Raw genomic sequence first — 24,501 nt, 5'->3', positions numbered from 1 at the left:
TTTGAAAAAAAGACCTTATCACATGTGCAAATTAAATACAGATAATAGTGCAAATTAAATAAATACACAATTACAACACCCTCAAAACTGTATCTAATTCATTACTCAATTCTAATACCTTATTGGAGTTTTATAATTATTCGAGAGGCTGAAATTTATAAATTCTATTAAACTAAAAGGCTTTTCAGAACACTAAAATAATACTAAGACCATTATAATTTATGAATAATCACTTTTTAAACATATTTGCATTTTCACATAAATAACTATGGAAATTTAACTCAGAAGAAAAATATAATACCATAATCCATTAAAGAAAGAAAATACAGTGAGTTAGGTCAGTTTTTTAAGAAATAATTAAGTTAGTATAATCAAGAGCACTTTTCTTCTTCACTAACATAGGAAAGTGAAACAAAATTAGCATTTTACTCCATGACAGAAAATTTACTGTACTTCTAAATGCTACTCTATCTCCAAAAATGCACTTCTCATTGTTTTGGAATACACACATAGTTTGTATTTGTGGATTAGCAGCGTTATTTTCTTCTTGAGAAGATATTACAAAATGAAACACTCAAATGAACAAAACCTCACAGCAAAATTTTAGGAAATCTAAAATCATCTTGGCTGGGTCATATTTCAAAGACAATGATTAATGTTGTTAGTCAGTGGGGGGAAAAGTCAGTAAAAATATAAAATATGAAAAGTCTTTAAAATCCAGACAGTAAATATAAAAAGAGACAGACTTAAGTGAAATCTGGGAAAGATATTTAAAGAAATGAGGTATGATGGAGCTATAGTGCTACAATTCATCTCAACATATTAAGTTTTAATAATAACCTCTACTTCAGAATTGCAGAATCAGCAAAAATCATAAACTATTTGCTGCTGTGTTCTCGTGACCTTTCTGGTCAGATTTTTAATAGTCACTAGTAAATACATTCAAAATAAGCATTAAGCTAACTGCATAATCATATGGTAAGCATATCTGCCACTTAAGAAGGCAAATTATAAGTAAAAATGTAAGCAAACAATTTTGTACTAATAATAAATACAGCCTCAAGCATTTAACATTATCAATATTTTAAAAATTTAAATAATAAATGCAACAATTTTATACAGAACTGTACCATTTATTATACACACAAGTTGATCAGTTCCCTTTGTTTACAAAGGCTGGTTATAGACAAAATGGAATGTTACAGTACCATCTTGCATAAAATTTTAGTACAATTTTGTACTAGAAAAAGGGTGCAAAAACACCAGCCTAATAAATCTAATTAAATGAAGTATCTTTTCTTTCTTTTTAAAAAGTACATCATTAACACATACATACACCACAAACTGTACATAAGCTCACTTTTAAATCACCAGTTGAAGATACGGTATCAGGTACATTGTAGAATTAACCATTCCTCCCATCAGTTTATTAAAGGCTTGCTCTGCTACTCTTTCAGGAGCCTTTGTTGACGTGTAAGCTTGTAATATGAATTACTTAACTCAGTTAAGTACAATTTCAAGGAGGCCAACAACAGCTGCCAGGAATTATTTGTAGTAAGATACGTCCTTCTCACAGAAAATTCACTGAGGAGCAAAGATTCTTCATGTATCATTCTTCTGTAAATTTAGAGTAGCTGCTCAAGATTCTCCATTTTGAACTTTGGATGTTGGTGGTTGCATGAAATCCTTAAAAGGAACTAGTGCCTCTTTCAGGGCAGAAGAGACCTCGGAAGATGAGCAGGTGATGCATTCCACTAGAGTTGGGTATAAGGCAATTACTTGTGCCCAGGTATTTCCATCAACTGTAATGCAAGTATAAGGAAAGAGGGGGCTGAATTAGCAGATTATCTAGTTAATACAAACACAATCCTTTAAATTCAATGCAAAAAAATTTTTTCTAAAATACGGAGATTCCGCAAGCTTGTACCTTTCTTTAAACTCTAGAAGACATGATCAGTGTGCAGACTCATCAATACCACCAAATATGATCAAGTATTTAAATGATACTTCAATTTGTGAAGGGCTTGGAAGCTAACAAAACAACTTAGAATAATTCAAACTTTTATCATTTTCAGTATAATAGCCAGAGAAGAAAGTGTCCTTTTCAAGAACAATTAGAAAACAATTCAATTTTGGGGAATTCCCTGGCGGTCCAGTGGTTAGGATTCTATGCTCTCACTGCCAAAGGCCAGGGTTCAATCCCTGGTCGGGGAACCAAGATCCCACACGCTAAGTGGCATTGCAAAAAAAAAATATCCAATTTTTTATGCAGTTTTAGGCTAAAAAATACATACATCTTAAATTTTTTTCCTAGTAATGACCTTAATATTGATGTTAACTTCAAATGACTACACATACATCCATTCTTCTCTTATACTTTTTGCTAATCTTTAATGTATATGAGTAGACTTAAACTATAGTGGGGAGGGACACTTCTGCCTTCCTCATCACTATTATCAACAACCAGTACAGTTAAATGCTATCTGTGAATGGACAACAGTGTTACACCACAATTACTTGATTTCCTTATGCACTGAGATCATATATTACATTTCTGTTTTCCTCTAAGTATTGTGCACATTGTTGAGAGCACAATACACAATAAAAACTGATGACAGACTTTTCTTAGACAGTATATGTATACAGCACTTAGTGGAACAAGTCTCAAATCCGGGAGGCAGTGTAGTATAAAAAAAAGCACAGTACACTATGCATAGGAGCTTTGGTTCCATTTTTCACTCCAATTTACTGAGTGTCTACTACGTATCTAAAAACCTTTCTGAAATAAGGTAGTGCTGGGTGTCCCTGAACAAGTCATATAATTTCTCATGTCTCAACTTTACTATAGAATAAAGGAATGAGGTTCTCAAATTAGTGTTCTTCAAGTTACTTCTTCAAAAAAAAAAAAATTGATGATCAAGTAAGTCTGGCAAATGTTATACATATTATCTTCCCTTTTGGGGATTCACAGTTCACATGAATTTATTCAATGCTCATAATGAAAGAACAGGTTTAACTTTTATCAATTCAGGGTTTCCAAAATTAATTTGACTATGAAATTTTTCCATTCAGTATCCACTGACATCCCTCAACATTAATATTCATTCCTTAGTACATATCTTGGGAAATGCTAATCTATTTTTTAATCTCTTCTCTACCCAAATAGGCTTCCTCAGAGTGGAGGTAAGAAAAAGAAAAGGCAAGTGGGACTGATGGATATAGGTAAGGGAGCAAATGTCAGGCCAGAGCTGTTCTGCTTTTTATCAGTTTTGTATGTTGGAAATCCATATCAGATTTCATTTGTAAAAAGAATTCTGCTGCTTAACAACAACAAAGAAACATTTTAAAAACCAATGGCGTAAGTAGTTTTAAACAGTTTGCTCCAGTAGTTGTCTTCAGAACTTTCTACTAATCACTTAACAAAAAGATTACACTAAAAGAATTCTGGGAAAAGGCAAAGTAGTAAGGGCCAGGAATCTGTCTACCCACTTAGAAAACAATTGAATTGGCAGAATCTGAGGCAACTGTTTTGAAACCCTGGAGCCTACTGAAGGCTTGCAGATTCCAAGATTTGGACAGTATATTGTGGTTAATTTTTGTCAATCTAAGCCTTTAGCACAGTAGCAGCCTACCTATCCCCACTTCTAGTCATGTGGGAAGCAGCTGTGTTCATGTTCCTAGCACAGCCTTGGACGGCTTGTGGGAGGCCAGAGTAGGAAAAAGGGACCCTATCCTTCAAATATCAGGGATCTGTGCTCTAATTGCTACTTCTGATCACAGACAGAGGCTTCAGGAACAAAAATCAACAACAACAAATAGTTCAAAAATGGGAAAAGGATTTGAAAAGACATTTCTCCAAAGAAGATATACAAATGGCTGATAAAGTACATGAAAAGATGCTCAACATCATTAATTGTTAGGAAAACGCAAATGGAAACTACAATTAGGTACCCCCTCACACTTAACAGAATGGCTATTATTAAAAAACAAACAGAAAACAAGCATAGGTGAGGATGTGGAGAAAACACAGCTCGGGTTCACTGTTGGTGGTAACGTAAGATAGTACAGCCACTGTGGGAACAATATGGTAGTTCTCAAAAAATAAAAAATAGAATTTAAAGTAGGATCCAGAAATTTTGGAAAACTTCTGGATATAATTATACACTCAAAAGAATTGAAAACAGGATCTCAAAGAGATATCTGTATGCACTTGTTCATAGCAGCATTATTCACAACAGCGAACACATGGAAGCAACCCAAGTGTCCAACAGATGAATGAATACATACACACACAGAATGGAATATTATCTGGCCTCAAAAAAAGAAGGAAATTCTGCAACATACTAAAATATGGATAAAATTTAACAACATTAGCTAAGTGAAATAATAAGGCAAACATGGTATGTTTCAACTTACATGAGGTAGTTAAGAGTAGTCAAGATCACAGAGATAAAAATTAGAATGGTGATTACCACAGGCTTGGAGAAGTGGGGAATGGGGAATTATTGTTTAATGAGTACAGAGTTTCAGTTACAAAATGGAAAGGGTTACATACATGGACAGAGGCGATAGTTACCAACATTGTGATGCATTTAATACCACTGAAAAAACAGTTAGGATGATGAGTTTTTTAACATGTATTTTACTGTGATAAAGTAATTTTTTGGGAAAAAAGATTGCATAGATTGAAAGCTATCTAGATTGGCCCAGACTTATTCCTGGTTTATTGTAGGAAAACACAAAAATACATTATTTAAGATAACATCATAAAACTCAGGGGAAGCTACTCAAATTTCCTAAATTTTTTTTAAAAATATGTTTTAAAAACTAACAACCATAGATCTTCATGGGCACTCTGGACTTAACTATCAAAAACAATGAAAAAGCTATACATACTGATACAGAAGAATCTTTTATTATATTTTATGAAGTGGAAAAAATGAAGTGTGTTCACAACAGTAGGTAAGATATGGGGCTATTATGAATATTTATTTGTGTTAAAAACTGGAGGCATATTGGAGCACAGTTGACTTCTGAACAACACATGTCTGAACAGTGTGGATCCACATATATGCAATAAATACTGCAGTACTACATGATACCTGGTCGGTTGAGTCCAAGCATGCAGAACCCCAAATATGGAAGAACCATCTAAGTTATAGAGGAATTTCTGACTGCTCGGAAGGTCAGCACCCCTAATTCCTGCATTGTTCAAGAGCCAACTACACATATATTTGTATTTATATAATAAACTTATGGAAGAATCCACAAACTAATAAAAATGGTTGACTATGGAAAGGTAGGAGCTAGGCAGGTACAGAACAACGGATACAGATATAGAACAGGGGAAAGACTGCTGTTCCTGTATATCTTTCTACAGTTTTGAGTTTTTGAACCATGTGTATATTTACTATTTTTTCAAATTTTTAATTAAAGAGTAAGATGATAAATAAGTCCAAAAAAATACCTCTCCCACCAGAGAACCCTAAAACAAATAACAAATGTTCTAAACAAATACTGGGTGAACACTGGCTCTGCTGGCTTCCAGCAGTCCAACATATTTCTGCTGGGAAGGCCCAACGTTCTCCAAGTTGGTTTTTTTTTTCCTATTTCTGAATGGAGTTTAGCATACCATGTTAATATGTTACTATGTCATCATTTATTTAACTTAAATCTTCACTTAATATACCCACAGGCATAATTCAAACTTTCTTGAACAATTTTAACATTAATTTAGTTAAATCATCTATCATTAACACTGCCCTCCCATGGCCCATTGACTTTTCAAACAAAGGCTACTGATTTTCCTTCCCTTTTCTTCCATTATACAAATTCTGGTTACATTCTTAACAGCTATCCAAAGATCATAAAAAATACATTTGCCATTCTTACTATATCTATAGCAATAGCATGAAAAATTAGAGAATTTCCTGTTTACTTCTTAAGTATAATATATTTCTAAGTATCAAATTCTACCTTGTGATCTAATAAAGATTTTACTGGTCTCTAGGAAGTCAATGCATGATTTCCCTTTCTGAAAAATAAACCAGAACATCTTATTAAGATTATTCAAATTTGAACTTGATAGGATAAATTAAGGACATTTGTTCAAGAATTTTTCTTAGAAATTCTACTCCTCCTTTTTGAGGTTGAATATACACAAGTCTACTGCTTCTTGAAATTTAGTATAATATGCTTTCTAGGCCAAAGTAACAGTCGGTGAATTTTGAAAGCAGCAAAACATGTATTTGATTATATAACAACTGACAGGAACAAATTATCCTGGGATTCATTTATTAGGAACCTATGTTCTTCTTGGGTCTTAAAAGTAATGCTGCTTAAAGCATCAATCTGCTTGTACCAGAATGCAAATAAACAGACTTCTTCTATAACAAAGTCTTACTGTATAAAAGAGTAAGCTAAACCAGTGTGCTTAGTGACACAATTGACTTATACTCTGATGCCAGCTCTTTATCTTGTCCTGAACCAGTAACAAACTCTTAAAACCAATGGCTGGTCCAAAAAAAAAATTCAGTGGTGGTGATGTGTTTCAGAATAGAATACAACATGATTAAAAAGCCTGTCAAGAACTTTACGCTTTAAGGGGAGTGAGTCATGTACACATGGGACTATAATACAGACAGAGAGCTTCAGGAGCACACAGAAGACAGCTACAACTTCACCAAAAGGAGAAACCACTCACCTTCAAGGAATAAAATCAAGGCTTAAAAGTGGTGTGATATCTGACCAGGGTGGACACAGGCAGGAGAATGAAATGAGGAAAGGATTGGGAGTGCCTGGGTAGACTGACAATGTGAGTTTGGTGGGAGAATAGTATATATGAAGTCCAATGGGAGATAAAAGCATGAAGAGAATAGTTAAGACAGTAGGATGCTCTGTATTTGGTAGGTTGTGGTAAATGAAAAAGATTATTTTGTTCTGTTTTGTAAGGATGGAAAAATGAATCACCAATGCAGCACTTTTAGAAAAATCATTTTTGGCATTAATGTAAAGAATGGACTGGATAGAAATGAGTAACAGAAAAGGGGAAACAAATGAGAAAGCGCTATAAAAATGATCCAAAGCTATTTATATGATAAATGGGTACAAATGCAGAATAGAAGACTCTTATGACCCAAAAGACTCAGTCATGTTCTACATTAAAAATATATAAAATATAAATTATCCACACAGCTGCTGCTTAGAGTGCTCAGTCGTGTCTGATTCTTTGTGACCCCATGGACTATAGCCCACCAGGCTCCTCTGATGGGAATTCTCCAAGCAAAAATACTAGAGTGGGTTGCTATGCCCTCCTCAGGGGGATCTTCCCAACCCAGGGATTGAACTCAGGTCCTTGAAAGCGGATTCTTTACCGCCTGAGCACCATTTAGGCCGATTTGGGCCTCCCAGGTGGCGCCAGTGGTAAAGTACCCATCTGCCAATGCAAGAGTTGTAAGGGATGCAAGTTCAGGCTCTGGATTGGGAAGATCCCCTGGAGAAGGGCACGGCAACCCACTCCAGCATTCTCGTCTAGAGAATCCCATGGACTTCATCTCTTCCCTTTAACCTACAACTATCAATAGTAAAATATCTTTAACTCAGTAAGTGTCTCTGCCCCATACATCAGGATTGCAGAGAATTCCACACATCTGTACAACTGTACATACGACTGGATAGACTGAAAATTCTCTGGCAGTCCAGTAGTCAGGATGCCAGACTCTCACTGCCAAGGGCCTGGTTTGTTTTGATCCTTGTCGGGGAACTAAGATCCCACAAACAGCATGGCCAAAAAGAAAAAAAACAAAAACAAAAAAAAGAGTGGATGGACTGAAATACACAGAGGAGGCAGGACTGGGGAAACAGTGGAGGTGGTACCTGCAGTCCTGGATCCCCAGTCACAGCAGCGAACCCCACAGAAAACCTAGGAGCAGTAGGGCAGGTGACACAATGACTCTGGCTTCTCAGCCACAGCAGTGACTACGGCTACAGGGAACCAGGCAACAAGAGCGACATCACCCCTCCAGTCACAGAAACCCATGTGACTCTGGCCCCTCTGCCCACAGCAGCAGTGTCCATGAAACCGATAACCCTGAACGCGGTAACAGCACGAGACCCCAGCTCCTCACTGCACCCACCCTCTCTCCCCACTGCAGTGGACCCAGGAGATCCCAGACATGGTGGAGATACCTGCCATACCAGTGACCTAGGCCGCAACACTGGCAGCAACAAGGCACCAGCAACCCCCAAAGCAAAGTAGTGACAAGGGCACCAGATGCTACCTCTGGCAGAAGCAGTGGATAGTGAAAAGTGCCAATTCTCACTCTAACCACAGGCATCGCAGATAAGAGAAATCAAAAACTTGTACTATAGTGCCACCTACTGAAAAACAAAAGAAAGGCTTCTCATCACTAACCTGTTACATTGTTAAAATCAAATAAAAAAGAAGCTTTACTAAAGAAAAAAGGTGTTTGTTCCTTCGAATATATCAGAGGAACAATTTTCATCAAGCAACATGAAAAATCAAAGTAACATGGTGTCAGAAAAGAAAATGACAATTCTCCAGAAGCCAAACTTAAAATCACCCAACACTGCAATCTAATTGATAAAATTAAAACAGCTGACAGAGGAGCCTAGTGGGCTACAGTCCACGGGGTCACAAGAGTCAGACATGACTTAGCGACCACACCACCACCACCCACCACCACCACCTAAAGAAATTTAGAAAGCTACAAGAAAGCTCAGATAGAATAGTACGATGAGCTTAGGAATAAAATTAGTGAACAGAAGGAATATGTTACCAAAGAGACTGAACTCTAAAAAACAACCAAACTCACTCTGGAGCTGTTAGCCAACTCAAAGATAGAAATTTAAGAATGCACCTTTCAATACAGAGGATGTAGGTTTGATCCCTGGTTGGGGAACTAGGATCCCACCTGCCATGGAGCCCTCATGCCCCAACTAAACACACACCACAACGAAAACCCAATGCAGTCAAAAATAATAAATAAATGTTTAAAAAGATAGAAATTTTATAATGATATAGGTAGGAGAGGAAAGAGACCTAAGATTTTGTTTTAAGGAAGAAATTGTATAAGAACTATCCAGTTCTATTAGGAAAGGCAACAACGAGTAATGGGCATTCCAGAAGAAGGAGGGCTTCTCTTCTCTGGTGGCTCAGTGGTAAAAGAATCCGCCTGCCAGTTCAGGGGCTGCAGGAGACACAGGTTCGATCCCTGGGTTGGAAATATCCTGTGGAGGAGGAAATGGCAACCCACTTCAGTGCTGACAGAAGAGCCCGGCAGGCTACAGACCAAAGGGTCAAAGAGTTGGACACAACCGGGCAACTGAGCACACACACAGGAGAAGAAAGGAAGATGGGAGTAGACAGTTTATTTAAAGAAACAATAGCTGAGACCTTCCCAAACCTGCGGAAGCAACTGGATATACAAGTCCATTAAGCCAAGAGAACACCTAATTACCTCAATGCAAAAAGACCTTCTCCAAGACAAATTATATTAAAACTGAGAAAAGATCAATGACAAAGAAAGAATTTTAAAGTCATCCAGGGGAAAAAGAATGGTAACCTACCATTAGGTAACCCATTAGGCAATCAGATTCTCAGCAGAAAATCTATATAGGCCAGGAGAAGAATACTCAAAATGTTGAAAGATTAAAAACTACCAGCCAAGCCTACTCTATCCAGCAAAGTTATCCTTCAGATATGAAAGAGAAATAAAGCCTTTTCCAGACAAATGAACTGAGGCAAAAGACCTCCCTTATAAAAAATGTGGAAAGGAGCTCTTCTACTTGAAACAAAAAGATAAAAGTACACAAAACACTAAATGAAGTGATAATACAGATAAAAATCTTTTAAGTAATTATAACATAAAGGTTAAAGAGGGAAAAGCAGTAAAAAAAAAAATAATTTAGGAATGAAATCACAACATAAAAAAGGGTAATTTGAGACAACAAAAAACACAAAAGGGAACAGGAAAAGGACAGAACCTGTACAGGCAAATAAAATGTGCTATCAGCAGAAAAAGAAATATTTTATCGGTGAGACACTTCACAGAAACATCAAGGTAAACACAAAATATAAATCTAGAGCAGAGACAGAAAATATAAAAAAAGAGAAAACTGAGGAAAATATCACAAAACCCACAAATGAAAAAGGTGTAAACACAAGGAAAAAGAAAGAATGTAGATATAGACCAACCAGAAAAAAAGATAAAATGGCAGTCCTCAGTCCTCATCCATTAATAATCACTCTAAATGTAAATGGATTGAATTCACCAATCAAAAGACACAGAGTGGCTGGATGGATTAAAAAACAAGACCTAAGCACATGCTGCCTCCAGGAGACTCATGTCAGCTCTAATGATAAACACAGGCTCAAAGTGAAGGGATCGAAGATGATACTCCAAGCACATGATAGCCAAAAGGAAGTAGATGTAATATCTGTATGTACTCTTATCAGACAAAACACACTTTGAGCCAAAAAAAGGTAACACGAGACAAAGATGAACACTATATAATGATAAAGGAGAAAATTCATCAAGAAGACATAACAGTTGCTAATATATATGTACCTATCCCAGGTGGTGCTAGTGGTAAAAAACCTGGCTGCCAAGAGACATAGGTTCGATCTCTGGGTCGGGAAGATCCCCTACAGGAAGGCATGGTAACCCATTCCAGTATTCTTGCCTGGAAAATCCCATGGATAGAGGAGCCTGGTGGTCTATACAGTCAATGAGGTCACAGAAGAATCACAAACGACTTATCAACTGAACAACAACAGCAGAGAAACAGCAAAATATATAAAGTAATTATTAATAGATCTAAAAGGAGAAACTGACAGCAACACAATACCAGTGGGTGACTTTAACACCCCACTTACAGCAATGGATAGATCATTCAGACAGGAAGTCAACAAGGAAGTAAGTGGCCTTCAATGAATCAGACCAGATGGGTTTGATAGATATATATAGAACATGCCATCCAAATGCACCAGAATACACATTCTTCTCTAGTACACATGGAACATTACTAAGGACAGACAACATGTTGGGGCACAAAACAAGTCTCAATAAATTTAAGAAGACTGAAGCCATATCAAACATCTTTTCCAATCACAATAGTATGACACTAGAAATCAACTACAAAAAGAAAATTTGAAAAATCACAAATATGTGGAAACTAAAAAACATGCTGCTGCTGCTAAGTCGCTTCAGTCATGTCCGACTCTGTGCGACCCCATAGACAGCAGCCCACCAGGCTCCACCGTCCCTGGGATTCTCCAGGCAACAACACTGGAGTGGGTTGCCATTCCCTTCTCCAATGCATGAAAGTGAAAAGTGAAAGGGAAGTCGCTCAGTCATGTCCAACTCGTAGCGACCCCATGGACTGCAGCCCACCAGGCTCCCCCCGTCCCTGGGATTTTCCAGGCAAGAATATTGGAGTGGAATGCCATTGCCTTCTCTGAAAAAACATGCTACTGAACAACTATTGAGTCAATGAAGAAATCAAAGGGTAAATTTTAAAAACACCTGAAGACAAATGGAAACAAAAATATAACATTCCTAAATCTATGTGATGCAGCAAAAGTGGTACTTATGTGGAAGTTTACAGCAATATAGGCTTACCTCAAGAAATAAGAAAATTCTCAAAAAAATCTAACCTTACATATAACGGAACTAGAAAAGAAGGATGAATGAAGCTCAAAGTCAGTGGAAGAAAGGAAATAATAAAGACCAGAGCAGAAACAACTGAAAGAGAGACTAACAGCAAAAGTCAATAAAACTAAGAGCACACTAGTACAGTCTATACACAAGTAAAAATAAAATACTGTACACATGAAACATATAATATTACAAACCAATGTTACCTCAATAAATAAAATAATAATAATAAACCATGAGGTATTACCTGAAACCTGTTAAAATAGTGTCATCAAAAAAAGAAGAAACATTAAGTGTTAGCAAGGATATGGAGAAAAGGTAACACTTGTGCCCTGTGAATGGGAATGTAATTTAGTACATCTACCATGAAAAACTGTAGAGAGTTTCCTCAAAAAAATAAAACTGGAACTATGATCCAGCAACTCCACTTCTAGGCATATGTCCAAAGAAACTGGAAGCATATCTCAAAGAAATACTTGTATCCCCATGTTCACTGTAGCGTTACTGACAGTAGCCAAGACATAGAAACAACCGAAGTATCCATCAGTGGAAGATGACTAATGATGCGGTATGTATGTATATGCATATTTACATATATTTGTAAACACACATACACACACAACAAAATATTACTCCACCATGAGAAGGAAGAAAATCCTGCCATGTGAGTCAATGGAATGGACCTGAGGGCATTATGCTAAATGAAATGTCACACCAAGAAAAATAAATACTAGTATGATATTGCTTATATGTGGAATCTAGAAAAACTGAACTCAAAGAAACAGAGGGTAAAACGGTGGTTGCTAAGAACTGAGAGTGTTGGGGAAATGGGTAGATGTTGGTCAAAGGATACAAATTTCCAGGTATAAGATGAATAAGTTCTGGAGATTTAACACACAGCATGGTGATTACAGTTAATACCATATTATATGCCTGCGAGTTGCTAAGAGAGTAAATTTTAAACCTTCTCACTGCAAGAAAATAAATGGTAATTATGTGACATATTGAAAATATATCAAATCAACAAGTTGTATACCTTCAACTTATATACTGTTATATATCAACTATATCTCAAAGCTATTGGGGAAAAAGTTGGCAAAATTTGTTTAAAATAAGGAAAACATTATAAAGCAATTTTACTTAATTGACATCCTTATGTCGGCTATAATGGACTTGCTGCTTTGTTGTCCTAAGGCCCAAGGGAAAGAAGTCTTGTAGCTGTTATGTTCCTAAAATTCAGTTAACTAAACAGTAGTACAAAAATACAACACAAATAGAACATAAATGTTATAAGCTTAGAATTACTGGGTTTCTAAGTACTTACCATTCTCAGGCTTAGTCTTCTTAAGTGAATCAATGAGAGTACTGACTGCTTTTAAAACAAATATGATTTCTGTTACTTGTTGCCTAAAAAAAAGGGGGAAATTATTTCCAAAAAGATTTTAAGTATACCATGTGTGTTTTTTTCACTAAGTTATACAAATAGATATACTTTGGAAAATACTGAACATTAAACAATGCAAAGTTAATATTAGTTTTAAATTCTTATAAAATAAAATCATTTCAGTAACGTATTTTGGTATGCAACTAAGATTTATAGTTAGTCTAAGTTATCAACACTAAAACGGGGGGAAAGACAATCTATTCATGCAAATTTAAATTTATTTGTAAGATATTTCTTAAAACTACATAAAATTAAAACACTGTATAAGATATGCTGTTAAAACTTCTACAAAAGTTTTTTTTCTTTTGAACTAATTAGTACTAAAAGAGATCTGCCAAAACTTAAATGTAAATAAAGATTGTTATTACCCCCTGCACATAATTTATCATGCTGTTAAAAGTATGCTTAAAATTACAACAGTACTTATTTAACTTTCTAAAACAACATATAAGAAATATGCTCAAAGTCAATTTAGAGACATCAGCGATGAGGAATAAGCTTGGAGTAAAGGACCAAAAAGAGTAGTTTGATTTTTCTTTCTCTCTGTAGAAATATATCTCTTCTTCTCTACAGTCCTCCCCCACGCCCCACTCCTGGTATGAATCTGTGTTATCACTCAACTGATAAGATTTTCTTAATAGTATGAGAGGGTACTATTTCAAGCCTCCCTTTTTAAGTATGGTGGTGGTTTGGTGGTTTAGTCACTAAGTCTTGTCCGACTCTTGCAACCCCATGGACCATAGCCTGCCAGGCTCCTCTGTCCATGGGATTCTCCAGGCAAGAATATTGAAGTGGGTTGCTGTTTCTTTCTCCACTTTTTAAGTATACAGGTATTTTATTGTGCTGCAATGTCATTTTAAGAAAAGAATGTAATAATACTGCATTAAACATAAGACAATACAATAATATAACAATTATAATAAGACTATTTAAAGCAATAAACACTTAAAACACAAGAAAGGAAAGAAGGAAAACTGCTTTCTGAAATCAAATATCTTTTGCTCTAATAAAAATATTCCAATCAAGGCAACCCTATTATTGCTTTCATAAGTATACTTCAGAGGTCAATTTTAAATAAATTAATTTTCAATCATGACAATAACCGAATTACTAACACCTGTCTTTGGAATGTTTTTGTATATAATTTATTAGAAGGTATAATTTATTATAGAAATTCAAAATATAGTGGTCCTAAAAGCAGAAATACAAATAGCAAATAAGCACTGGTAATTAAAGAAGAAAAAAATTTTAAAGGCAAATTAATAACTTGCCTTTAATAATAATTAATAGTTATTAATAATCAGGATTACAATTAATAATAAAATAAATCTGCCTAATAACAATCAGATTATTTTTCATTCATCAAATTTTTAAAAGATAAGTGATAAAATGGCAAATAATTTTAAACTGCTAAAAACTGAGGAGAAGGATAATAACATACTCCTGGGAGGATATAAACTGGTAGAAGTCTCTGATAGGCCATTTGTAATATATATCGAAACCTTTTAAAAGGTCTGTATCTTTTGACAGGTCAATTCCAACTCTAGAGATTTATTCTAAGTAAATAAGAATGTACACAAAGACTTAGGGTTAGTGATTTACCTCTCCAATACTGCCTTATGGAAGGGGATCCACAGTAATTTTCCTAACTCTTTTCCTGACTTAGATTACTTTGTCTTCCAATATCATGTTCTGTTTGATTCACTTGCTTTGCCTTAAATTCTAACTTACACATTAAAAACTAGGTTGGCAACATAATCCAATTTTTTATTGTATTTTTTTATGAATTCTGATCTGTACCCCAACTTTGATTAGCCTTGGCTTAGCAGAAAGATCTAGAGCTTGACCAAATGAGAAGGAAATCAGTTTAGGTACAAGGACTTAATTAGGCCAACTAGATGAAAAGAAGATACAAGATATGGCTAGATGACTTACAGAGAAACCTTGAAATGACTGTAAAACAAACAAGGAAGTTCATAAAGTATGATTTAACTACTATTTTCTCTCTAGAGAAATTAACAATCATGTGTTCATACAGATCCACAGGTCCTTAAGCAGAAATCCTTGGGAAGATATATTTTAGAATTCATTTTTTCCCCAAAATAATAAAAGTAACTTGGTATGTATGTCATATATTACTTAACCCCCATGAGGAGTCAGAAAAGGCATCCTATAATAAACACACTAATATATATGCAGCAAAACTTATGAATATTTACATTGTATGGAATAAATAAAATTATAAACAGCCTCAAGTTCAGAAATATTTATGAAAACACCTGACTTTCTGAGTTTTTTAAATTATTAACAACTATGATAGTGTATTTAATTAAAAAAAATATTTACATATACCTTGGAAGAGGGCATTTGCCACTTAATCTTTCATCCTCTATATAACGATGTAGTACGTCCTGAGACCTCTTAAGAAGCACTGAGAGTGCCATTCGTGAGATGTAGCCTTCTTGAGGTGTTGTGACTTTATTACTGAAGGAAAACTGAAGCAGGGTTTCAAAACACATTTTAGAAAATTCTTCTCTCAAACGAATATCAATCTCTGCTTCTGTAGAATTAATAATGTTTGATGGTTAATACAAGGTTAAATAAATATACTCTAGTGATACAAATTCTTAGCAATGTAGAAATAAAGTGGTAAGGAGCATGAATGAAAAACTTATAATGTGTGTGTGTGTATATATATATATAGAGAGAGAGAGAGAACAATTTTCCCCCTTGCAAGATCAAAAACAAGGCATGACTATCCACTCACATCACTTTAAAGTTTTCATGTCCTGGTCTTTGGTTACACTTCAACAGCACTATAGAATACCTCTCAATAGCCTTCCACATGGTCCAACTTGGAATAATCCATTTGATTGTCTCTTTCCTTTTTTCTCTTGGCAGCATCTTCCCCAGACCCTGACCTCTGCTCCAGTCTGGACTAGTTGCCCTGTGGATATGCTGTCCAGTTATTTCCTGGAACCAGTCTCTGGCCTCACCCTGTGAGTTTTTTATTCTCTCTTGTGTTATATCTTACTTTCTAGATCTTAACGCTCTCCCCTTTCTTGATTTACTCCTTTGTTTTCACAGGGCATATTCTGCAGTTCCTGAGAACGTGAATGGGAGGGAAGTAAAAATTTTGAGACTACATTTCTGAAAGTGTCATTTTACTGTCATACTCAAAGTGTAGTTCCCAGCACCATCAACATCACCAGAGAATGTGTTAGCATATTCTCATGCCTCACTCCAGACCTACAACCAGCAACTCTGGGGTTAAAGCCCAACAGTGACTTCCCTCCAGGTGAGGATAATGCACGCTGACATTTGAGAATTACCATTCTACATTCCTCACTTGGCCAACAGCTGGGCCTAGGTATAAAACTCCGCGTTAAAAACCTTTCCTATTTGACTCTAAAACCACAGCCTCAATGTATGTGAGCATTCAGTGTCACTACTGAGAAGTCCAATGTCCTTTTGACCCAACTCTTTGGTATTTGAACTTTTTTTTGTCTTTTCTGAAATCTTTTAGCGTCTTCTCTGTATCCTGATACTCTGGTATTTCACGATGACAAGACTTATTATGAGTCTTTTTTTCTTTCACTATTCTGGGTACTGAGTGACCACTTTTTTTTTTTTTAATCTATGTTTTTATTTTCGGCTGTGCTGGGTCTTCATTTCTGGGCAGGCTCTTCTCTAGTTGTGGCAAGCAGGGACTACTCTCTAGTTGCTGTGTACAGGCTTCTCACTGCGGTGGCTTGTCTTTTTGTAGAGCACAGGCTCTAGACATGTGGCTTCAGTAGTTGCTGAGTTGTGACTCCCAGGCTTCAGAGCACAGGCTCCAAAGCTATGGTGAGTGGGCTTAGCTGCTCTGAGGCATGTGGAATCTTCCTGGAACAGGGATAGAACCCGTGTCTCTTGCATTGGCAGGTAGCTTCTTTACCACTAAACCACCAGGGAAGTCTGTGAGTGACTACTTTTAATCTGCAGATTTATATCTTCAATTTGTTTCTTTAATAACTTCCTCTCCGAGTTTTTCTCTTTTTGGAAGACCTACTGTCAGATGTAACATCCCTGAGATCCATTTTCTTTCCTCTCAGATTGTCCACTTGTTTGTCTTTGCTCTACTTCTAGGTTTTTCCTTAATGTTTTCTTCCAACCTTTCATAGAACTTATGTCAGCTATCATATTTTTAGCTTCTTTGAACTCTTTTGTGTTCTAACTATTCCACTTTAACAGCATTTTTCTTGTTTTATGAATGTAAAATCTTTTATCCCCTTGAGCATCCTAATTATAATTTTTTAAAATAAATGTTTTCTATGGTTCTGCATTTTTATCTCTTTCTTCCCATTTTTTTCTAACCTCTCAATTGTTTTGGTCTTTCTCTTTCGTGTTGGCAGATTTCCTCAATCATCTGTGAGCTCTGGCTGTCAGATCATACTTAAGAACAGGGCACCAAAAATAATCACTGGAACCTCTGTGTTTATAAGTTGGCCTTATTTATTAACAAAAAGGCTTTGTATGTATACACTTAAAGAAAACTCCAAGTTAAAGCTGAAAAATTTGTGTCTGATTGTAAAGTCACTGGAAGAATATACATACATGTACCTTCTTTATCTTGGTACAATTAATACTATAAATAGCAAGAGGTATCATCAAAAAATTGCTATAAAAAGTATATATGATAATTCAATAGTCCTTATTTAACAGAATATTTACATGTAGTTATAAATAAGGATCTTAAAATGTATTTTATAAAAACTGATCTATAATTTTTAAATATTCTTAAAAAGTTAACTACATTAAATGGACTTCAGAAATTTTTCTCTGATGCTCTAATGTTTGTTAAAAACTTAACATTCAGAAAACTAAGATCATGGCATCCGGTCCCATCACTTCATGGCAAACAGGTGGGGAAACAATGCAAACAGTGACAGACTTTATTTTTTGGGGCTCCAAAATCACTGCAGATGGTGACTGTAGCCATGAAATTAAAAGATGCTTGCTCTTTGGAAGAAAAGCCAACCAAGATAGCATAATAAAAAGCAGAGACATCACTTTACCAGCAAAGGTCCGTCTAGTCAAAGCCATGGTTTTTCCAGTAGTCATGCATGGATGTGAGAGTTGGACATAAAGAAAGCTGAGCACTAAAGAACTGATGCTTTTGAACTCTAGTGTTGGAGAAGACTCTTGAGAGTCCCTTGGACTGTAAGGAGATCCAACCAGTCCATCCTAAAGGAAATCAGCCCTGAATATTCATTGGAAGGACTAATGTTGAAGCTGAAACTCCAATATTTTGGCCACCTGATGAAAGAACTGACTCATTGGAAAAGACCCGCATGCTGGGAAAGATTGAAGGCAGGAGGAGAAGCAGATGACAGAGGATGAGATGGTTGGATGGCATCACCGACTCAATGGATGTGAGTTTGAGCAAGCTCCAGGAGTTGGTGCTTCAATCCATGGCGTCACAGAGTTGGAAACAACTGAGCAGCTGAAATGAATGTTAAACCTGCACTTTACCAGATTATTTTAAAAAACTGTCCACACTAGGAAAAAGAACCAGTTTGTAAATGGACTAACTGCAATTTATAGTCCTGAGAGGTTGGTATTAGGATCTTTATTTTATAGATGACAAAACTGACACTTGTTACCCAACTATTAAGTTAACCAAGTTAACTAAGTGGTAAGAATACACAGTCATTACTTCACAATAATCCATGACTTCACAAAACTGGCTAACTTATGTCAGCCTGCAATGATTTAGGTGATTTCCATAAGTACTCTGCAATTTAATTCATCACACATAATTCACAGAATATTTATCACATATTTCCCTCATAAAGCTTAATGTTCTACATTACATTCTTTCTTAACCATTCACCCATTTACATTTACCACAATTGTAGAAGTAAACATTTCTACAAGACAGCTTCTTCAAAAGTATTTCAGTATTTATTAACATTTTTAAAAAATCATTGAAATAACATACCTGTAAATGAAGATGACTGAGAATGTATTGATCCTTTATTAAGCATAGTCATTATCTGACCAACAAATTCCTTAGGAATAAAATTGGCATAAGGCAATATCTCAGTGCTGATAAGCTGAACTACCTAAAACAAAAGAGGCAAATTCAAAGGCATTATTTTTTAAGAGATAATAACTTATAGAATAAAATTGTAATTTTATTTTAAAAGAGTATCAGAATCTTTCCTAATAGATGTATAAAAGCATTTTAATGTTAATATAGAGGATAATTAGTTTGCTTCCCTCATGGATCTTAGTGAATAAACTTTATTACAAATAGTCAATACTTACAAACTGTTTACTATACAAATTCAATAAATTTGGATATTCAACATGATAAATGCAAAGTGTGCTCGGGAGAAAAAACAAATCAGCATATGAAATACATCCACGTTAGAATACCATATCTAAAAAGGGACTAAGAATAAGATTTAAATCACCTTTTAGTACCATAAAAATGAGCTATTAAGAAGTTATATTCATTTTTATTAAATAGCTTATTTCTAACATATAATGTATTATTTTGCCTTTTAAAGAAAAACAAAAGTTTGAAGAAGAGTTTATAAGAGTTAGTACAGCAATGGGACAAAAGGCAATATTTTACATCTGTATATGATGCCAACGCTTTTTATGTAATTTATTTGTTTTATTTAAAAAGTTCCCCTATCCCACTTACATGGGAATAATAAACCCCCCAACCAAAAATCCGTAACTGAAAATTACTTGTTTAAACTCCATTTATAATCAGAAGAATATATTCTTTAAAAAACATTCATTATTTGTTTCTGCTGCTAAGTTACTTCAGTCATGTCCGATTCTGTGTGACTCCATAGACGGCAGCCCACCAGGCTCCCCGTCCCTGGGATTCTCCAGGCAAGAACACTGGAGTGGGTTGCCATTTCCTTCTCCAGTGCATGAAAGTGAAAAGTGAAAGTGAAGTCGCTCAGTCGTGTCTGACTCTCGGCGACCCCATGGACTGCAGCCCACCAGGCTCCTCCGTCCATGGGATTTTCCAGGCAAGAGTACTGGAGTGGGGTGCCATTGCTACAGCTGGTTAAAAATAGAAAAATCTGAGCAACTTATCATTTAAATACAAGCATCTGATTTGTCAAACTATAAAGCTCTCAAATACATGCTCACTGATAGATTTATTTTACTAAATCAACTGCTCTTTATTGAGTGGACACAATTAAGTATCTAGACAACATGCACAAAGCTAACAAATATAAAAAGTAGTTTTTTAAATATCAGTGCTTTAAAAATTAAACTGCTCTTTATTGAGTGGACTGCTCTTTATTGAGTGGACACAATTAAGTATCTAGACAACATGCACAAAGCTAACAAATATAAAAAAGTAGTTTTTTAAATATCAGTGCTTTAAAAATTAAACTTTAACCTTTTTGAGAGTTTTAATGTTTTTAGGTTCACATTCAATGTTTTTAGGTTCACATTCAATGTATCACTTTATTTATGTTTTAAGCAATTTTACAGTTTCAACATTTTTATTATTTGGTTTGTATAGTCATAGGAAAATGTTTTAAATACATTCCTCACCTCAACATCAATACTTTCATTTCTTTGAAATTCTTGAATAGAGAGGTTATCTGGAGGTATGCTAAAAAATATAAACAAATAAAAGACTTGATTTTTAAAGGTAAAATACTTCCTGAAAATACAAACAGAATTTGAACATCAAAAAAATTTCCTCATCCAAGTTAGAACATTATCATTTATTTAAAAGAACCGTTATTTCTTAAAGTAATTAGTATTCTAATTACAAACATGAAATTTTAGCTACAAAAATACTTGGCTCAATCTTGAACTAAATAAAATCCGTAGAACTAAACTTCTTTTAGTACTATGAGTGAAAAACAAGGAAAAGTAAAAATACTATCATCTGGAGTCACAGCAAAAATTACCATTGTGACAAAAACTGAATTCACTTATACTGCCAGTGATTTAAGAGAGCCATGGTCAAGATGCTTAATTATTCACTCAGTGACAGCCCATTAATCACTAATTTGTAATAAATATGATATACTAAATATATTTATAATAAAAGATAGCAAACATCTGAAAAGAGGACTGGTTCAGACTTTCTAAAGCAGAAAACTGTTCCACCAAAATCAGAATAAATCAACAGTTCTGAGAGACCCAGAGTCAATTCTAGACCCTGTGGCTCTTAATAAGAATGGGCAGTAAAGTTCTATTAAGCTTATGAAACAATGAAATATTAAGCACTTTTAAAAACAGCTGAGAATAGGATGATAATGATTATTACAATAATAATGACAGCAAAAATTAGAAAGCCAACCACTGTATTAAGAGCTTTATTCACAGTATCACCTATATTCACAGTAACCACAGGTATTACCATGTAATTGACAGAAGAGGAAACTGAAGCTTTGAATGGCTAGTCATATGACCAAGACACATTGCAAATAAATGACAAACCACAATTTGAACCTAGACTTATATCTGAGCCTAAGTTCTGCTCTTTTATAAAAGTTATAAATGTAAGAACAGTATCACCATGTTTAGATTTAGAGGTACAGTATACAGTTTTATATCTAGAGCTATTCTTTCTCTATTTGGTATTATCTGGTTTATCTCATTACATGTATTAAAATAGACACACACAGAGAAAATACCAATTGGCTAACTACCAATTAAAAAAAGCTTATCAAGAACATACAGTATTAACATTATTGGGATCACACATCAGAAACACTAAACTACTTTTTAAATATATATGAGGGAAGGGAATAGTGTACAAAGCTGAAAAGTTTACTCCTAATTCTAATGATCAATAAAATCAGAAATTTATTCAACTGTGGACAGGCTGAATATTCTGATCTCAGAATTCACTATAGTGGTTATTTGTTTTAATTTATAGTTAGTATTCTTACTAGATCTGGGAAAGACAAAAGACAAATGGAGAAGGGGGAAGCAGAGGATGAGATGTTAGACACCATCACCAATTCAATGCACGTGAATTTGAGCAAATCTGTGGAACTGAGGAGACAGAGAGGAATCAGGCATGCTGCGCAGTCCATGGGGTCGCAAAGAGTCAGACACAACTTAGCAACTGAACAATAGCAATCCTTACTAGATATTGTGAGCGTATCAAAAAACATTGGTTGAGCTTTTAAAACCACAGATGATTAACAGAATTTACCTATAAATTATAAAGGGAGATAGTCAATATTGTAGGTACAAATGGGACATATAAGATTGTTATAGTCTCTAAGTTTGAGAAGTATAATGGAAATCTTAAAAAAAATTTTTTTCATGAATCCTTATTTGACAGAAAAGAGACTTCAAACTGATAAAATATTATTTGTATTTTTCTTCAGTTCTGTCTGTATGGTACATTAAATTTATTTTTTGAAATGTAATTCATACCATAAAATGTATCCTTTTAAATGGTATCATATAATGCTTTTTAGTATAGTCACAAAGTTGTACAATGGTCATTTTTAATTCTAGAATATTTTCATCACCTCCAAAAGAAACTCTGCATCCATGAGTAGTCATGCCTTATTCTACCCTCCTCCCAACTCTGAAACACAAGTCAAACTGTATGTGACCTCATTTGTGTTTGCATTCTTTCACTTAGCATAACGATTTCAAGATTCATCTATATTGTAATATGCATCAGTATTTCGCGGCTAACTATTCCACTGTATGCATGTACAAATCAAATTTATCCATTCATCAGAACATTTGGATTGTTTTCATTTATTTGGCTATTATGATAATATTGCTATAAACATTAGTGTACAAGTTTTTGTGTGAATGTTTCAATTCTTCCGGGTAGTACTTAGTGTTTTTAACTGAAGGTCAACAGACCATGACTGTATGAATTCCCACTAGCCCATGTATCTTCTGCAGCAGGGGTCCCCAACCCCATTAGGAACCCAGCCACACAGCAGGAGATAAGCAGCTGTTTTCCATGAAATTGGTCTCTGGTTCCAAAAAGGCTGGGAACCACTGTTCTAAAGAACTACCACCGTGTTTTGGTATTAAAAGGGTGTTTGAATGAATTCCTAATAGACCTCAAGTGTCTAAGTAAGTAAGTGAAGTCGCTCAGTTGTGTCCGACTCTTTGCAACCCCATGGACTGTAGCCTACCAGGCTCCTCTGTCCATGGGATTTTCCAGGCAACAGTACTGGAGTGGATTGCCATTTCCTTTTCCAGTGGATCTTCCTGACCCAGGGATCGAACCCGGGTCACCCACATTGTAGACAAGACGCTTAACCGTCTGAGCCACCAGGGAAGTCCAAGTGTCTACCAGGCTACAATCTTTTAGTTTCTCATTTTTAACTGGATTTTTCTTTCACTCTTTTAAATAATTCATTCATTTACGATAGCCCTCAGTGATGTCCAAAGCCTCTCCTTTCTTCTAGTTAATTTTGGTTTTGTTTTCTGTTACCGTACTGCCTTGTGAAAGCAGCTTGCAGACCATAAACAGTTGGGAAACAGCACAGAGAAGGTATAGTATGCTTGCATTGGTATCAGTAAGAGTTCTAGAGGTAAGAAATATTTAAGAAAGCGAAACAAAATCTGACTAGTTATGGAAACAGAAATTAGGATCACATATCATTGCTTCTAATTCTGAAACATCAGATAAGCTCTTATAGAGAAAAAATTTAAGTTAAGCTTCTGCACTCTACAATTTTTCTTTACTAAATAACTAAACATTAGAAAGACAGACAAAATTTCTTCATTAAATCACTCTGCTGTAGACTCATCTGATCATCGTCAACGTGCCAATGTAAATTTTTCATGTATATGAAATTAATAATTTAAATGATTTCAAACTAGCAATTTAAAATGGTTACACAGCAGTACATGGCATATTCATCATTCTACAGTTTAAAAAAGTGATTAATGGATTAAAAAAACAAAACAGGAAAACTTTTGTTATCATAGAATTTCATCACTATAGCACAAAGGAAAATTAGATTGTAGGAGTACTGAAGACTACCTACCTATCACAGCTATTAGTGATAAGCCCATCTCTAATAAAATGGTACATTTTAGATCAGTGCTGCCTAACAGAACTTCCTATGACGGAAATGTTCAATGATCTGCAGTGCCCTCTATAGTAACCACTAGCCACACATGAGACATGGCTAATGAGACTGGCTAATGAGACTGAAGAACTCAATTTTTAATGTGACTTAGTTAATTAAAAGGAGAAGGCAATGGCACCCCACTCCAGTACTCTTGCCTGGAAAATCCCATGGACAGAGGAGCCTGGTGGGCTGCAGTCCATGGGGTTGCTGAGGGTCGGACACGACTGAGAGACTTCACTTTCACTTTTCACTTTCATGCATTGGCGAAGGAAATGGC

The 24,501-nt window shown here is 35.2% G+C and overlaps 1 protein-coding gene across 6 annotated transcripts in view; it reads right to left on the bottom strand.

Annotated features, from left to right (window-relative positions):
• Positions 1–889: 889 nt before the first annotated feature.
• The window catches only part of MON2 (MON2 homolog, regulator of endosome-to-Golgi trafficking), a 111,030-nt gene continuing 87,418 nt past the window's right edge, over positions 890–24,501 (bottom strand). For 5 of the 6 annotated variants that reach the window (XM_044941575.1, XM_006072610.3, XM_044941576.1 and 2 more), the window contains 5 exons: positions 20,698–20,758; positions 19,106–19,229; positions 15,475–15,682; positions 13,003–13,085; positions 890–1,802 (listed from right to left, as the gene is read on the bottom strand). In XM_044941575.1, the coding sequence (XP_044797510.1) occupies positions 1,639–1,802; positions 13,003–13,085; positions 15,475–15,682; positions 19,106–19,229; positions 20,698–20,758 (640 nt within the window). In that variant the 3' untranslated portion in view covers positions 890–1,638. Of the gene's footprint in view, positions 1,803–13,002; positions 13,086–15,474; positions 15,683–19,105; positions 19,230–20,697; positions 20,759–24,501 lie in introns of those variants that run through there. The other variant, XM_044941578.1, reaches the window with a different exon arrangement.

This window comes from Bubalus bubalis, chromosome 4, assembly GCF_019923935.1.
Source record: "Bubalus bubalis isolate 160015118507 breed Murrah chromosome 4, NDDB_SH_1, whole genome shotgun sequence".
In the NCBI taxonomy this organism is placed as follows: domain Eukaryota; kingdom Metazoa; phylum Chordata; class Mammalia; order Artiodactyla; family Bovidae; genus Bubalus; species Bubalus bubalis.
The sequence above is the reverse complement of the archived record's forward strand: the minus strand, read 5'-3'. Positions and strand labels throughout refer to the sequence as shown.